At 38.3% G+C, this 18605-nt stretch overlaps 1 protein-coding gene across 6 annotated transcripts in view; it reads right to left on the bottom strand.

Annotated features, from left to right (window-relative positions):
• Positions 1-7585: 7585 nt before the first annotated feature.
• The window catches only part of NDC80 (NDC80 kinetochore complex component), a 34073-nt gene continuing 23053 nt past the window's right edge, over positions 7586-18605 (bottom strand). For 5 of the 6 annotated variants that reach the window (XM_073331450.1, XM_073331449.1, XM_073331452.1 and 2 more), the window contains 7 exons: positions 17544-17749; positions 16169-16321; positions 15525-15614; positions 13762-13854; positions 12133-12263; positions 11403-11505; positions 7586-10980 (listed from right to left, as the gene is read on the bottom strand). In XM_073331450.1, coding sequence (XP_073187551.1) covers positions 10858-10980; positions 11403-11505; positions 12133-12263; positions 13762-13854; positions 15525-15614; positions 16169-16321; positions 17544-17749 — 899 coding nt within the window. In that variant the 3' untranslated portion in view covers positions 7586-10857. The remainder of the gene's footprint in view (positions 10981-11402; positions 11506-12132; positions 12264-13761; positions 13855-15524; positions 15615-16168; positions 16322-17543; positions 17750-18605) is intronic. The other variant, XM_073331454.1, reaches the window with a different exon arrangement.

The raw sequence follows: 18605 nt of genomic DNA, 5'->3' as shown, positions 1-18605 counted from the left end.
AGGCCAGGAGGGCTTTTAATGGGAAACATTTAATACTGCTCCTAAAAAGCACTAGACAGTGATTCTTCAGTCTAACAAGTTTTGTTTAAAGTATAGCTAGATTGCAAAAGAAATGCCATGTTGTTAGTTGTGATGTAGTACTTTTTAGAGGGTGGATGTATTTCCATTAAAGTTGGTTCTGCCCCTGAATCCATCTCTCTGACTAGTGTAATTTCTTTGTTGAACATATGTAATCTATATTTTGTATCAAAGTAAAAACAAAACAAAACAAAAACATTATCAGGTATCAGTTTCCATGTTCCACTAAGGTGGAATTTTTAGTTAATCTGCAGCCCCAGTTTTCAGATAACTGACAATTCATTTTCAGAGATAAGCTTAAGCCTTGATATATTTGAAGATAAGGATAGATCAATGTTCTGATACCTTGGATGGGCTGCAGCTAGGAATTCTGTGGATATATGGTGCTGTTGCTAGTCCACAAGGAAGGCTCTTGTATTGGTAAGTGGTCATGGTCTACACACAAGTGAAGGTGTTTCTGATGACACTGTCCGATTGAGATGTGTAAACAGACATCTTTCAGATCAAGACCTTTAAACCAGTCATCTGAAGGCAAAAAAGGGATGATAGATGTTAATCTCATCAAACAGAATTTCTTGATGAACGTTCAAATCTCTCAAGCCTATTATGGGATGTAGCTTCCCTTCCTTTTTGGGATAAGAAAACAGTGGGAATCCCTTCCCTCAATTCTGTATGGAACTTTTTCTATGATTTTACAATAATTATCAACAGTTTTCTCATTTGAAGAATTCCTCAAAAGAGAAGTAGAAAAAAAGGATAGGAGGGCAGCATGAAGTGGCATTTGAAAGCATGCTTTTTTTCAATCACTTCTAGCACTTTGTCTGAAATAATTCTCCTCCATGCCACTAAGAAGTGACAGATAGATATTCCCTAAAGGGTGCAGGACAAGGTAGGAGGATGGGAAGATAAAGGGGAAATAAAAGATATATTTGGCAAGTGAAGTTCTCAGATGCAGGATTGAAGTTGCTGTCTGGAGGGTAGTGAAGCAAAGCCTGAGTGGCTAGTTAACTGTTTCTGCTTTTAAGGACAGAATTCCTGAAGGCTGTTTGGTTGGGGCAAGAAACAGACTAATTATTTTTTTTACAGGACTGAAAAAGTTCCATTAAAACAGAAGGGCTTCTTGTATCTTCTGGAGCTAAGCTACATCAGGCCTAGGGAGCAGATTTGGTCTCCTTAATTTTGCCTACTGTTTCTGACTAAGTTAGTCTTTGAAGGGCAAATCTGTAACACGGGACACAAAAAACTTAGTTTGGAGAAAGTTATTAGTGGTGTGAGTGCATATTATCTTTTAGGATTTGAAAAATAACAAAAAAAACTACCACCAGCTACCAACTGTTGAATGTGCAGAGTTAAAGTTGCATTTCTCAAACAAAGCTCACACTCAATTATCAACCATAACCTTAATTCTACCTCAGTAAAGTCAACAGAGGACAAATCTGAGTTGTAGACATGGTTAGCAGAATTCCACTACACAAAATGGTCATCAGCAAATACAAGTAGAATTGTTAATGTTAGTTTCCATACACAATTATGGTGTATGTTATTATGCAGCAGTTTCCATACACAAATTCAACAAAATTACTCCTAAGAAAGAAGATACTGGTGTATGCATGATTGAATATTTAGAGAACCAGTATTTACTTTTTTAAACATGAGTATCAAGGGAACGGAATTCCAACTTGGATATTTACATGCTACTTACATAAAACTCTCACTGTAGCTTCAAATTCAACTATTAATCACTTCCCCTTAAAAACAAATAAAACTGGTGTTGTGTTTCTGGCAAAGAATTGCTACCACATTTTCAGTGTGGAGGTGGCTGCATTCAGTTGTAGGTGAAGTGATCTTACTTTTGGAATCTTCAGAAGGAAAAGTGCTATATAAATAATTTTTGAAAATGTATAAAATCAAAAAGGAAGAAGAAATAATTTCAGAAGTGTTTTCTCATGATCACTTCAGATCAACCAGCAAGAACTGGTTGACCATGTAGCAGAAATAAAGCATATTATAAAGAGACAGAAATCACATTCATATCAACCACAAGAACCTGGGCATCATTGTATAATATAGCCCGTAGCTGAGAACAATTAATTGGCAAAAAATCTTCTCTGAATAAAAAGGTGTTAAAGTCACTCATAAATTAATAAAATAACTTCATTAAATGAAATCAATTTACTGCCCTATCAGAAAAAAGTTGACAGATTGTGCCCAATGTAACTACTACTCATGTTTTTTTCAAAATATTTGTTAATATCATTAAGATTTTCACCAACCGTTACAAAGCAATATACCCATCAACATCCAATACCCAGGAAGAGAATATCACGCCATCCTGATCTGTAGCATTGCTGAGTCTCTCTGGCTGGTACATAAGGAGAGATATTATGGTGCTGTTCTTTTCAGCAGGCCTGGTACCCCAGTGACACGGCACATAGCTGTAGAGCAGAAACTGATTAAAAGATGAGAGGCCTTTTTTGTTGCTTTTCTTTGCATTACATTTTTTCCTGCTTTAGCTTGGTAATATATGTCTAATATGTAAAGTGTTCAATCATAGTATTGTTCTGTGTATTCAGCTGGAGGAAGACCAAGGTGTTTATTTTAATTTTTTTAATACAAATTCAGGATGGCTGCTGCATATAGCCGTTCAGTGCTTTAGATAATCATGAGTTGTCAAATGGATGATCCTATTATTAGCTATTAACACTGTGTTCTGTTTTGAATTGAGTAAATGGGATGAGTTAGTGGCCTCACTGGCATTTTAGACTATCTAGACCAGTTTCCCAAACTACAGTATATGGGCAATGGGTGGTCCTTGGAGAGCAAGTTGATCACATAGGTGAAATCTTGATTCAAATGAAGTCAGTGGGAGTGTTATCATTAATCAGTGGGTCAGGATTTCATCCAGTGTTGGTTCTTCTTGTTTCCAGCTGTTAAACTGCATTACAATACGGCTGAACTTTGTGACTTTGTCCTTACCCATAACTATTTTACATTTGGGGACAATGTATACCTTCAGATCAGCGGCACTGCTATGGGTACCCGCATGGCTCCACAGTATGCCAACATTTTTATGGCTGACTTAGAACAACACTTCCTCAGCTCTTGTCCCCTAACGCCCCTACTCTACTTGTGCTATATTGATGACATCTTCATCATCTGGACCCATGGAAAAGAAGCCCTTGAGGAATTCCACCATGATTTCAACAATTTCCATCCCACCATCAACCTCAGCCTGGTCCAGTCCACACAAGAGATCCACTTCCTGGACACTACAGTGCTAATAAACGATGGTCACATAAACATCACCCTATACCGGAAACCTACTGACCGCTATTCCTACCTACAGGCCTCCAGTTTTCACCCTGACCACACCACACGATCCATTGTCTACAGCCAAGCTCTGCGATACAACCGCATTTGCTCCAACCCCTCAGACAGAGACAAACACCTACAAGATCTCTATCAAGCATTCTTACAACTACAGTACCCACCTGCGGAAGTGAAGAAACAGATTGATAGAGCCAGAAGAGTTCCCAGAAGTCACCTACTACAGGACAGGCCTAACAAAGAAAATAACAGAACGCCACTAGCCATCACCTTCAGCCCCCAACTAAAACCCCTCTAATGCATTATTAAGGATCTACAACCTATCCTGAAGGATGACCCAACACACTCACAAATCTTGGGAGACAGGCCAGTCCTTGCCTACAGACAGCCCCCCAACCTGAAGCAAATACTCACCAGCAACCACATACCACACAACAGAACCACTAACCCAGGAACCTATCCTTGCAAGAAAGCCCGTTGCCAACTGTGCCCACATATCTATTCAGGGGACACCATCACAGGGCCTAATAACATCAGCCAAACTATCAGAGGCTCGTTCACCTGCACATCCACCAAGATATATGCCATCATGTGCCAGCAATGCCCCTCTGCCGTGTACATTGGTCAAACTGGACAGTCTCTACGTAAAAGAATAAATGAACACAAATCAGATGTCAAGAATTATAACATTCATAAACCAGTCGGAGAACACTTCAATCTCTCTGGTCACGCAATTACAGACATGAAAGTTGCTATATTACAAGAAAAAAACTTCAAATCCAGACTCCAGCAAGAAACTGTTGAATTGGAATTCATTTGCAAATTGGATACAATTAACTTAGGCTTGAATAGAGACTGGGAATGGCTAAGTCATTATGCAAGGTAACCTATTTCCCCTTGTTTTTTCCTACCCCACCCCCAGACGTTTTTGTTAAACCCTGGATTTGTGCTGGAAATGGCCCACCTTGATTATCATAGACATTGTAAGGAGAGTGGTCACTTTAGATAAGCTATTACCAGCAGGAGAGTGGGGTGGGAGGAGGTATTTTTTCATGCTTTGTGTGTATATAAAAAGATCTTCTACACTTTCCACAGTATGCATCCGATGAAGTGAGCTGTAGCTCACGAAAGCTTATGCTCAAATAAATTGGTTAGTCTCTAAGGTGCCACAAGTACTCCTTTTCTTTTTGCGAATACAGACTAACACGGCTGTTACTCTGAATACAGATAAATGTACACTTACCCATTTTACTTTTCCAAGTAATTGCTGTAAATGATCAAGAGATGTTACATGATTGTGAATGGGAAAGAAGTTGGATCACAAAACCCTTTCATTTTTAAATGTTTGGGAAACACTCATCTACCTAGAACCACTATATTCCAGCAGTTTGGATTAGGCCCTTCTTCCCTCCAAGGGAGAACCATGAAATTTACTAGATATGAATCCTTCAGATAGGGCCTTAAAACATGGCTGTCTGGATGTTAGATATCCCAGTGATGCTTTTTAAAAAAAGTTTCTGCTTATTCACCTGCCCTTATATTGCCCCTACTAATTTTTGTGGTTTTACAACCACATTTTTAAAAAAATATTTTTAATTTGTGAGATACATTATGCATATGGAAAGTAAAAATCTATGTTTAATGTCAGTTCTTAAAAAGGAAGTGATAGTTCACCTGCAGAAAGAATGCACATATGAAATAATGGCTATACATACATAATTGGCGTAATTTTAAATTTTGGCCCATAAAAGGGGACAGTCAACTTGAAACTTACTCTACTCATAAAAAGTAGACCAGATTTCAGTCCCAAAGACTCCCTGCTGGGTTTTTGGCCACACAAACAGGGGGACTGACAACATAGGGGAAAGAATAAAATTGTAAAGTGCTGTCAAACGCACAAAGTACATTGGGAAAAAATATTGTAATCTGTCAGTTCAGTAACCTGAGGTGTTACTTGTAACTATATTAGGTTACAAACTTTTAGACTGAAGTGTGATTTAAGTTAGGTGGACCTCTAATGCTTCAACTATAACAAGAGGTCAGGAAACCTAGTGAGAGAGATTTTCAAAAGCACCTAGGAGATTTAGGCACACAAGTCCTATTTAAGGTCAATTGGATGTGTGCATCTACACCCTTGTAGTGCTTTTAACCCCCCCCCACCCCAAAGTTTAAGGAAGGTCAGTTTATACTTTCCTGGATTATTATTATTTTTTCTGTCTTAAACAGCTTAAGAAATCTATCCATTTTTTGAAAATATTTCCACATTCAAAACGTGCATTTCCTAGAGACAAATACAGCTCCAAAACATAAGTCAGGGAATTCATTTAGTTTTTGTTGAAAGAGGCACTCCTTATCTACCAGAAAGTTTCTCCAGCCACACTCCAGTGTTATGTGCATTCTTTATGTGGTTTATCCCACCCTTCTCATAATAGAATCATTTAGGAAAATGAGGTATTTAACATTTTATTCAATATAAAATACCCCCCAAATCTATAAGGAACTTCTAAGCAATCACATTCTGTACAATAGCTATATCTGTGATAAACTAGTAGACCAGTATACTGTATCCAAACAAAAGCCAAAGAACCAATTACAAATTGCTACATACCGATAACCAGTAGCAGATACATTTGTTTCCAACTAAGACAATGTACTTTAGTAGCAAAATAGATTCAAAGTAGTAATGTTCTGTTGTCTTTGGTGCAGCAGTTTAAGAGCAACATTCCATTTCAAGAAGGCCTATTTCTCCTCTGGAATAACAGAAAGATTACCTATTAGATTACAAACTCATGTTGGGGAAGAAGCCTCATTCCGTGAGCAAGATTTTCAGAAATGACTAATTATGAGTGCTTCAATTTTTGAGTGCCCAACTCCAGACACCTTAAAGAAGCTGGGTTTTCAGAAAAAGACGAGGAGCACCCACACTCCAAAAAGTCTGGAAGTTTGAAGAAACTAGAAGGATTAGCTAAATTGCAACCTGTTTTACTAACTTCAGCTGGTAATCATTGTGGCATGGGTGTAGATAGCACATTACAGAGGGCCAAATCTTCTACTGGTGTAGAAGTCAGTGCAGCTCCATTAACTTAAAATATGTATATATATATAATTTACATGCTGTGATCTAGCCCAAAAATCATAGCCAATTAAATAATTTATTGCAAATAATATTAATTTCAAATGTAGAAATTTTTCCATTATTCAAGCAGCTTTAATATTTGAGCAGGAAATTTACAGAATACTCAAGAGCAAGACATTCTGGCCTGGATTCTCCAACTTCTCACCCATTACCCCTGTGAGTAGTCCCACTGAAATGAGATTTACTCATGTAATCTTATTCCGATTTTATTCACTATAATCAGTAGACAACTCCTAAGAGTAAGACTGCAAGTTGTGCCCAAAATTAGACAAACACCTAGTGACAAGTTGGTTAGGGAAGCAGGGGAGGACAGAGACTTAAGCAATGAAAGAAAACATGGCCCTTGGGAGAGCTTTTTCAAAATCTAATCATAACAGGTCATATGAGGAGCTTTGTTGTGTATATTTGTTTGTTACTTCCTTATAATTAGAGTAGGAGTATATGGCTCTGGCGAGCATATACGTAGTAGAAAATGAACCAAAATAAATGCATTCTGAAAAGAAGAAAATTTGTCTGGCTCGCAGGAAGAGGGAGGCTGTTCAAGCAGAAGAGGACAGCTTAAAAATGGCAAGCGAGAGAGCGGGGAACAGAGAGCCTTGAGTAAGAGGAGAAATGGGAGTATTAGCTACTTGTAAACCTTTGTAACAGTCTGTATGGTCGGGATAACTTATTGGAGTGTAAAGTGGGAGAATGGATAATTAGGAACCTAATATTTAAAGCTACCATCCCAATGACAATGTTTGAAGCAGAATACCCATTTGTGAGCCAGAAGATCTCATACATACCACATTAATTCCAGGCTATTTTCTATAATCTGAAAGCACAATATAAGCCATATATAACATATTAAAGAGACATCCAGCTCAGACCTGTGCATAATCTTTGTTGAGAGATGATTTGAGCTCAGGTTTTGTTTTATTGTGTGGGTTTGTGTTTCAAACACTACCTAGCTGCAGGTAGATTTACACATTGGACTGTGTTTTGTCATCTGCCTTCTAGAGACTTGATGAAAGCATAAGCAGCAACTCTAAAACACAATGGGGTAATTAGTTTTTATTATAGATACTTATTCATTAGCATCAATGATATTTTATTATTTATTACTATACACAGTTGATACATCAAAAAATCCAAATATTGACTGAAGTATTTTCTGTTAGCTAGCTGGGAGATACTGTGGTACATTTAATTACTAAGGACAATAAATGTTGATTTTAAAAAAAGTCCATGTCTGCTGTACAAAGTAGGAAACAAAAAAGAGAAACAAGACTGATTTAAAAGATAGCTACCCACGTTCTCCTGTTTATTAGGCTTGAACCTCTCTTATAGACACTAATTTTAACCCCTCTAAGGAAGACAGGATGAAGAGGTGCTAAAGTAAGCTATAATGAGAGCTTTTGCTTAACAACCCAATAGCTTTCTGTAAAAATAATAGTATATCTAACAGTAGCTTCCATGTTGCCAGAGAGGATAACATGCCTTGCGTACATCTGTCTCTGGTTCAGACATATCTGGGTAGCAAGATAAGGTTGTTTTCTGGGAATGTGGACCACTTAAAGGGATACAACGTGACTTAATAGACTAAGCTCACTTTTTCTATACTACTTAACAAGGTTCAATATTGTCCTTAATTCCCCCCCAAAAAACCTTCTTTAAAAATTGTTAAGGGTTTTTCTACTCTGCTTTATGTTGAGAAGGGTCTTTGGGCAGGTGTGACAGTTCTTGGGGTACCCAGATTGGAGTTATTTCGCTATCCCCTGAGGTAGCTGGGTGTTAGCTCTGTAACACCACCGACCAGCCAGCGACTCCAGCACTCTACTCTGGGCTATTTCATCCCTGTCTTTACCTTGCAGATTAACAAGTGCCCAAGACCTCTTGAATCGTTCCCCTGTGATATCCAGCCCCTTATCTTGGCTACTCACAGAAATCCCAGATTCTCTGCTCTTAAGCGTATCCAAGTTTACCAGTTTTACTTTGAATCATCGCACCTATAATAACTAAGACTCTACCAAGTTCACAGACTGTGAAACAAATCCTTCCCCGTGAAATCCAATCCTCCAGTAGGAGGCTCCTCACTGCTAGTCCCAGCCAGGCTGGGGAAGCACAGGACTTGTTCTTCCCCAGCAGTCGCTTTCAGTGGGGAGATCAGAGCAACTTTCAGAGGCAATGCAGAAGTGAGGGCAGTACACCCTCACTTCTGCACTACAGGAGCCCCGGAACTTCCTGCAGCCAAGGAAGGTACTTGGACATAGGTCTGATCTCCCCACGAGACTAGCTGTGCAGGGGAAGAGCAAGTTCTGTCACTCCCTAGCCCGGCCAGGAGTCAGGCTTGGAGCTTCTGCCCCTGCGGCATCTTCCAGGGCTCAGGCACCAATTTCTCCAGGGTGCCCCCAAATTGGCTGGGAGTCCTGGGCAAGAGCCCTGTGGGCCCACGCAATAATTTGCCACTGGCTGGGACTAGCAGTTAGAAGACCCCAGCTGGGGTGCTCCCAGCAGCACCGGGGAGATCAGACTCACCTCTACCTCCGGAAGCTTCCTTCAGCTACAGGAAGTTCTGTGGTTGCTGCCTTCAGAGCCTAGCTCTGTGGGCAGCATGGAAGTGAGGGTGGCAACAGCCCACAACAGCTCTGCAACCCCCCCACGACCCGCTTTTAGGTTGGGACGCCCACTGTGAAATTTCAGCTGTAAATGTGCAATTGGCTAATTTTTCATATCCTATGGTCATGAAATTGACCAGAATGGAACTTGAATTTGGTAGGGCCCAATATGTAACAGACAGCATTTATAATAAAACAAAAAGGTTTTCTTTAAGCAAGAATGGATAGTTAATGAGAAACAAGAGTCATAGAAACAAATGGTTACACTATAAAACAAAATAATAAAACACAAACTAGGACCTACACTTAATAGATATCCTTCCTATTTAATAAAGTAGTCCCCCTAAAAAGGTCAGTCTGATAGGGAGCTGGCTGGTTTTCCAGGAATCAGTCTTTTATGAAATACCTCCACTCAACAAGATGTCTCCTCAGTGAATGGATGCAGAGTGTCTTTCTCCACCCTGTGACATACTGAATCAGTCTTTTGTCTTTATAACAGACCGGAGATCGCCATTTCTGTGAATAACGTTCCCTTTTTATCTCCATATGGTTTTGAATGTTTGCAATGGACTTTGATGGTTTTGACTGTTAAGAGATGGGGCCACGGTAGATTATTGAGCCTGGCATTATATCACCAGCTAACCAGGGTGCGATGACAACTCTTTCCTGATTGAACAGGCCATCACTGAGACAGATGATTCCCTAGTGACTAATTTCCAATTCAAGACCATCAGGCATAATTTTCAATATAATTACATTATTCCTTAATTATTACCTGTGCACACATTTCACAATGATTATGAGTATTGATAAATTACAGGCTTTCAGTAGAGACCTTATATGCTACCCTTTATGAATAAATACCATGAAAGAGGGGTACTGGTGTAATCAGTTTGTCAGGTCTGAGACAGGAGTTGCTTGTAAAGTACAGTTAAGCCTTTGCCAGGTGGTTTCCTCTGAGTGTCAGCAGGTCTGTGAGCAATACCAAACATGCTCAAGCACAGTCCTCCTCCCCTGTCTACTGCCTGTTCTCTTTTGGTGCTGCTGCTGCCACTGGTTAAAAAACCAAAACACTGTCTCTTGCAGGGCGTGGGGAAGGATGTGCACCATCAATAGAAACAGTTACATTTCCTATATACTGTCAAATGCACAGTAAACACAAAAATGGGAAAAAAACCCCTTTCATCTCAGTTATTAGTAATCTTATAGGTTTATTGCAACATTAGTCAATACAAAGTTTTCAGATGGCAGATTTTCAAGTTGGCAATGTCCCTTTTAGCAGTGGGACTTGATGTCCCATCTATAAATCCATTCCAGGTCATTTTTCAGAATGGTAGCGCTGTATCTTAAACCCATTAAATATTTCTTGGAGGAGCACAAGTAACGTGAACACCTCCTACTAGTTACAGAGGGATTAAAATTAAATTTGTTCTCTGGGTTGTGTCTTGCCATAGTTGCATAAATGGATAACAAAGAAAGTAAAAACAAATCCATTACTTTATTTGCAAATAATTTGATTAACCTCTTAATTTGTTTTATAGAATGATGCACATACTAAAAACTAAAAGGAAGCTATGTACATTTGTAAAAGAGTCTATGAAACATAACAGCAATTCAGCTAACAAGGAAATCTCTGACAGGTGATGCCTACATTGAAGGACGGATGCCTCTAGAGCTCTGCAAATTCAAAATTTTTATCTTCTTCATCCTTTTTGAGAATTACACTGCATCAGCCTTCTTTTTATAGTTGTCTAGGATCTCTCTTAAGTTTGCCAATAAATCTTCTGACATGAATTCTTCAAAGTCTCTATCAACCTTTACATTCTGCTCACCCAGGTATTTCTGAAAGAGAGTTTCAGCAAACTAGTTAAACTATTGCTTTCTCTAATAATGTTGATCGATGGTTTCTTCTTAAGTATTTGGGATTTGCGAGCTGCATGTGTTTTGAGTAATCTCAACTTCTAAATGTGAAATATTTTAAGTCATTCTATTCTTGAGGGAGACGCAGGAGGAGGAGGGAGGAAGATTAAAATGGACAAGGAAGGACTACTAAATTTCAGCTGCCATTCCTGACTTCTACTGAACAAAGGATTAAACTCATCAACTTTATTATCAGAAGCTCCAAGCTCTTTTTAACAGGACTATAGATGCTATGATTGGTATTTTATTCAAAGGAGCAAACTCTTTAATACAGATGCAGTTATCCTTCGGAAAGTCCCACGTTCAGAAGGATTTCATTTTAGACAGCAACAAGTTTGACTTACCTCTACTGATACTACATGAGTAGCAATCACTTCCAACAGTCGGTTCAAATTATCACCCACTTTCCTACTCTCTTCTGTTGTCATCTGCATAACAACCTGGTATCTAAAGAATAAAAAGCCCTTTCCTTAATTATACAAGTTGAACAACAGTGGAAACAGAATCACTTTACTCTGGCTGATGGTTCAGAGTAATACAACTTTTTATGGGATAATTTATTTGAATTAGATCAGACTTGTTTTCTTAAACTTAACTTTGAAAAACAAGGATAATTTTTATGCTGGTCAATAAAAAGTAAAGGATCACAAGGAAAAGAAGAACAACAGAGAAAATCCTGTCTATCAGGATCAAAATACAGCTTTCCTGGATTTTTCTGGATGAATTACTGCACTCAAGTATGTCTTTACTGAACTCTGATGGATTTACACTCTCACTATAACCAAATACATCATATGAAGGTACACTGGAAGACAACTGAACACAACTATGGGGCAAACTGGTTAAATATCCTGGCAAAGCACATTTACTGTGGAGGGAAAATATTTTATAGCTCTAAGCTTGCAGAAGGAGGGTAATGATATTGAGTCTCATGAAAAATAACTGAAATGGGTACTTACTCACTTAAGGAACTATAAAAATATCATCATATAATGCTAGACATGTTAAAACTTAACACTGAATGACCTGTGCAATATATCTCAAAAACCAATCGCTAGCTGTTGTTGGACTTACTGCCGCTGAACATCATGCAACTCGTTCATAGCTTCACTGAAGCCTTCATTGATTCCACTCTCAAGCAAGTGTTTATGCTTCTCCAATAATTCCAGCTCAGTTGCACATTTTCTCTCTCTCTCTTCTGCTTCCTGTAATGGTAACAGGAAAGTTAGTATTTCTATTTTTTATTTTTAAGAGACAAAATTGTTCTCTCTCAATTTCCAACCAATACTCATATTAGAATTAGTAAATCAACACACTTGTAATGCCATGCTGCAGCTTATTTGGAAACCAAATGAGAGAGTTCAAGGGGGTCCCTTTGTACTACTCTGGAGTACAACTCCCACTCCACCCTTCAACGCTTGGGTTGCTCCAGCCTTCCCTTCCAAGTCTAACAGCCAGCCCGCCCTCCCCCCCAAGTTATTTGAAGAATTAAGATAGGCAGTAGTATTCACCTCTCTCACAGTGGGAGTACTCTGGGATCCTGATTACTCCTGCACATTTTTGTGATTTTACAAGAATATCCATTTTTAAGTTTTTCTTTCCCCTGTTCCTCTGTGAAAGGCTCAAACAAAACAGGCGAAAGACTGACTATATGCAGGGAAAGAGTGAAGTTGGCAATACACATAGTGCTATCAAATGCACAAAACCAACAAAAAGAATTCCCGCACTCCAGAGCTTTCAGTTCTAGTAAACTTAAATGTTACTCATAATAGCAGATAAGTCATACTTCTGCTCAAAAATTGTTGATAGTCTTTCTAATGTTTGTATAGTGTTTTGAAAGTTATATGAATAAGTATTATTACCAATATCACAGCTGTTAAATATTTTGTTGCCTGGGGGTATGTCTACACTACCCGCCGGATTGGCGGGCAGCGATTGATCCATCAGGGGTCGATTTATCTGGCACAATAAATTGACCCCTGAGCGCTCTCCCATCGACTCCTGTACTTCACCGCCGCGAGAGGTGCAGGCAGAGTTGATGGGGGAGCGGCAGCAGTCGACTCAACGTGGTGAAGACACCACGGTAAGTCAAGTCGACTTCAGCTACGTTATTCACGTAGCTGAAGTTGCTTAACTTAGATCGATTCCCCCCCAACCCAGTGTAGACCAGGGCTTACTCTAATAGCATAGTATCAATAGCTGAGTTTAGGTGTGTTGTGAGGCAAGAGTGTGATGGTCAGCTGCCTTCAACTCCTAATTAGTGCATCAGTAGCCAAGTAATGCAGACCCTTTTTGTGGTTTACAGCTCCACTAACTCTTTCAAACCTACACCTCTAACATTAACACTAGCTTATTTTGAAGTAGCATTTTTTCCTGTGCATCACTCTTTCTCAGAAATATAGTTCTCAGGGCAAGAACAAACATAAGAGAAGGGGTTGCTATACAAGATGACAGGTGCCAAAGCAGTAATGGGGATGTTAAGGGGACCACTCAGTCAACAGGAGGGCTCTTTTTTGTTACCAAAGATGTTCTACTGGATGTTAGATCAAGACTTTCTTCAGCGCTGAAGTCTCAATTATGTATCAGTTTGTTTATGACTGTGACAGCACCAATAAGACTCAAATGGCCAGTCAGAACACAACTTTCGATTCTCACTATCCAAATCCCCCATTGAATTTGTCTCAGTTTATAAATAGTGCCTACCTTAAGCTTCTGGTGGTAAAGGTCATCCAGCTTTTGGGCCTCTTCCTTAAGCATTTTAACACTGCTTTTCTTTTCTAATACCATTGTGTTCACCTGAAAGTACACAGTTGGTTAAAAAAGTCCAGCAGTAGTCCTTCAAAAATTCCAACCTGCAATTTTGAGTACTTTCCACCTTCACAGAAAATATATACATAGAAGCCACATCCCCCCATGATTCTTATTTCAACTCCCAAAGATGAATACTTAGATCAACTCCTATTATGTACCAGTGTAAGGAATAATTGTTAGTGACACAAACTATGTATACAGAGAGAATTGTACCCTTTGCCTTCAGTATTACCTCTGATTAAGTGGGGATGGAGGTTGGGGGAAGAGGTGAAAATAAGCTACTTCAAAAACAGGTCTTAATATTCTTAATATGAATAACTATTAGAAAACTAATATAAACTTTGACAAGCCATATTTTCTGTGTACAAAACATTTCCTGAACAAGAGAATTTTGTAATAGGTGTCCTATTAAAAGTGCTTCTTAAAGTGGCAGCAAACTTAGCAGCATGTTATTTCATCAGAAATTTCAAGAACAATTCTTCTATCTGATGCAGTACCAGTTTTGAATGCTCATTTGTTGGCTCCTCCTCCAGACAGGTCTACACTTTTTTTTTTAAATGCTGCTCCTGTTAGCTAATACATATATATTATGTGTAGTATACACCACATTAATGGATATTATGCCTTCAGTATTCATATACATTATATATATATGTGTTGGGAAGTTATAGTAACTGAATGTATTATACTATTCTTTCCACAATTCTGTTCACCCATGTCAAGTATCCCATAACACTTTGCAAAGCTGAGTTCAGAAACTCATTAGAAAATAGGAAGCCTGTCAAAGTCAAGATACATTTGTTCTAGGTCCCAATAGAGGTACTTTCACAGGCAACTGTCTTGGAATATAGTATCCAAAACAAAGATAAGGAAAGGTATAGGACAAGAAGTTAAGGAACTGGTGAGTTGGATCTTAGGTGAAGTACTTTTTAACTGGTAAACAGCCATGATATAAATGTAAGTGGTCTTGGGGCTGTATCTTTGAAGCACACCTATTGTGTGATAATCATGCTGAGAGAAAAAAAAAAGAGTTGTTCTCAGGAGGTGTATGTATGTCTTCCTTTTGTATTGTAGCACACTGTTTTGTATATAGACAAATTGGCTGAGCTTTGTTATTTGGGTTCTTGAGCATTTTTAATATCCAACTGCAAATATAGTCAAAATCAATTGGCTATAATATTAATTAACAACCTCTAAACATGGAATACCTTCCCCAAACTAATCCATCTTCAGGTACCTGCTAGGCCCAGTTCTACTCTGAAACCTACAAGATATCAGTCAGTTAGTGATGGCTAGGTTGGGCAGAAGTCTGAGAAAGCTCATTTTACTTATTTGTTTGTCTAAAAAGAAAAAGCTTTCCAATATTTCTGCAAACTTATGTGACTGCATCTTATTTTTGTTACCCTTGACCACCCAACTTTCTCTTCTGTTAATCACTTTTGCATCTTTGAGGCATGGACCATAGGTACCTTTGTTTCGTACTGTGCCTAGTACAATATGGGGTGGGGGATGGACTGACCCTGGCAAAGGCCTTTGGGCACTACCAGAATAAAAAAAAATAAAAATAAAATGTTTTTATAATATGTAAGTGGTCAAGTGTTAGTAATGGTCTAGCAAAGCTTAATATCGAGACACCATAAGCATGTGTAGCTCACCTGTTCCAATGTATCCTCTAAACCCATTTTCTTGTGGGTAGCTTTTCTAATTTCTTCTTCTGTCCTATTTATGAGCTCCATAAGGGGAGCCTGAAATGCACATACAAAAGAAATAGCCATTTAAGAAGCGGTGCGTGTTGCAATAAGGAAATTGTCCCAGAAACCTCCAGAATTTACAATAATTTAGAATTGAACAAAACCATTATTGCTCAGAGAAAAGCCCCACCACAATTTAAAACTTCAAAGGATGGGCATCTGGAACCTCTTCAGCAAGACTCAAGCTTTCAACCAAGCCACTTTATAAGCAAAAAAGATGACTTGGGGTGGTGTGAGAGACAAAAAGAAAAAAAAACACCCTGAAAGTGATGTCAGTTTCTCCCCTCCCTCCCAAAATGACTTACCACTCCCACCACCCCTTATACTTTTTTTTTTTTTTTTTTTTTACACTTAGACCATCTATACTTTACCATTTATTTCCTTTTGCCATTCCCGTCAGTACATCTCAAAGCACTGTACTGACGTTACATAAAGGGTAGTTTAAAACTTCCTAACAAAGTTGCTTATAAATGAAGTACTAACTCTGTTCCTAGGAGCGAAGCAGCAATAAAATTATCAGTCTTTTAAACACAATGGTGTCCACTTACATGAATATGAGTTCTGTATTTGACTAGACAGTTTGGTCCTGCTTCAGGATTAAATTTAATCTCAAAGTCATGGCCTTTAGAATTCTCTGCACTTATTGGGATTAGTTTCAGCTTTCGAGCCAGCTTGTGATACTCTGCCAGTTGTGTTTCGATCTGTTCGGTTGCAGGGGGAGAGAGAGGGAAAAGCCAAAAATTAACAGAAATTCCAAGCATGCATCCAACTCCAAAGCCTTGCAGCAAGCTCATTGTTCTTACTATGAGTAAAAGAGTGCCCAATTGCTCCACGAGCACACACACTTCTTGGAAATGCAAGAGTTCTAGGTTTTGTTAACTTACCAATTAGCGTTTTTGGTTTAACCACTGCGAGTCTTGTAGATTGGCTCTCAGAAGTTTCATAATGTATACAAGTGAGATTGAACAGTTTCCTTATTTGACTTATTGTATTTTCTCATCATGAAGTATAACTACTCTCCAGTTTTCACTTGGGTACTGACTCTCAAAGCTAGGAGATGGATACTTATGAGTAGTTTGTAAGGCTCCAAAAAAAGGCAAACATCTGTCATAACTGCAATGCTTCTAATGTAGGGAGCAAGAGTTATGGACACTGCACATACACAATTGTATGGCCTAGCAAGTTATTTTAATGATTACTTACCTAGAGAGTTTCAAAATTGGCCTGTTTCCTGATCCCCAGGTGTTACTTAGCAACAGTGCAATATCTATTTTGTTTTTATTTCGCATTAGCTCTGAATTTTACAGCTATAAGCAAGTGCCATGTAAAGTTATACAGTGTTTGAGCAGAATTATTTTTTTTTGGTGTGCTTTGCCCAACAAGCAGCAACTTTAAAAAACTGCCATTTTAAATTAGAATACTAAGGGCCAAACTCATACTTTCAGCAGGGCTGAATTCAGTGGAATTGAGGGACGAGTTTGGTCTTAAAAGCTCAGAGAAATATTGATGCAAATTAAAGTGCTAAAATGGCATAAATTACATTAGGGATATTTAATTCCAAAAAAGTGATTTAGACAGCCAGCAACTTTGAAAATTGCCTTTCTGCATCAACATCAGTGGTTGACAGCGGTGCATACCTGCTATCCCATAGATGATGCACAAATCATTATGCATCACAAAGACATTTCCACTCCACTTGAAAGGAGAGGTGGGCAAGAACAAAAGTGTTTGTTCAAGATAAGAATAAATACAGACACTTTTAACAGATTAAAAATGATAAGACACATTACTGCTATTGTTAAATTAATTTAGGAAACTAATTGGCAGTAGTGTCTTAAATTTCAGTTTTTGACTAATCTTGAATTAAGTTTTAAGGATGCAAACTGACAATTGCCTCTCTCAGATAGTAGTGCTTTCACATACCGCCTCTTTTCCTTTAGCATATTTCATCTCTTCATTCCATAATTGGTGTTCTTCTGCCTCCAGTTCCTTGGTCAGCTTGTTGATGGTTTGCTGCAGTTCATCCCTTTCATGATTTATTCTCTCAATGTCTGCAACTGAGTACTTCTGGTTATCAAAGATGTGCTGGAGGCGTGCATTCTCCTGCTTCATCGCTTCAACTTCCATTTCTGAATTTACAAAATGTTTTTTTAGATCTATTAGAAACTCAGACTAGTTAATGGCTGTGTAAGCATTATAACTACTCCATATTAGTTCATACTTTGCTTTCTTAAAAGTTTCCTAATTTAATACCTGATGTATCTTTCTGAGCCCTGGAGCTAACATCTCTAATGTGACCTAATTCAGCAATACTATAACTTTTAGCAAAAGAAAAGGTGATTGTTTCAGAAGTTTGGGCAATTTCTAGTTAAAACAAGTTAGAATCAGATGTTTTGCCAATTAAATATTAATATGGAAAGGAAATCACTAAATATACACTAAAATTAATAATAGAATCTTACATTTAGAAGGATTATTTTTGTATAAAAAGGATCCCCAAATGCTTTACAAACAACATAAGGATGCTTTCACTCAGTTTTGAAGTAAACCTAGCTCTAGACCAGTGTTCTCAAGCTTTTTGTACTGGTGTCTCCTTTCACACAACAAACCTCTGAGTGCAGCTATCCTTATAAATTAAAAGCGTGTAATAACTTCATGACCGCCAATTTGAGAACCTGTGTTCTAGATGTTAAAATAAATAAATAAAAAAATCAGGATCAACTAATAGGTTCTTAAGTATCAGCCTATGCATTTTTTAAAAGTGATGCATACATTGGTCTGGGAAATAATCACTCACTTGCCATTTCCTCACCACACCCTCTTCAGAGCCTATAGAGTGGCTACAAATCTAATAAAATCTGTTTTGTTAGGAATCTATATAGGAAAGTTTCTCTGTAGGATCATGATATGCACAATAAATATTTCACACTCTTAAAGCTGAACTAAGTTGTTTTTAGCATGGTCGACCATTTGTGAACAGTGCTT

The sequence above is a fragment of the Lepidochelys kempii genome, chromosome 2, assembly GCF_965140265.1.
Source record: "Lepidochelys kempii isolate rLepKem1 chromosome 2, rLepKem1.hap2, whole genome shotgun sequence".
Classification (NCBI taxonomy): Eukaryota; Metazoa; Chordata; order Testudines; family Cheloniidae; genus Lepidochelys; species Lepidochelys kempii.
Note: the sequence above shows the minus strand (reverse complement) of the source record. Positions and strands in the feature narration are given on the sequence as shown.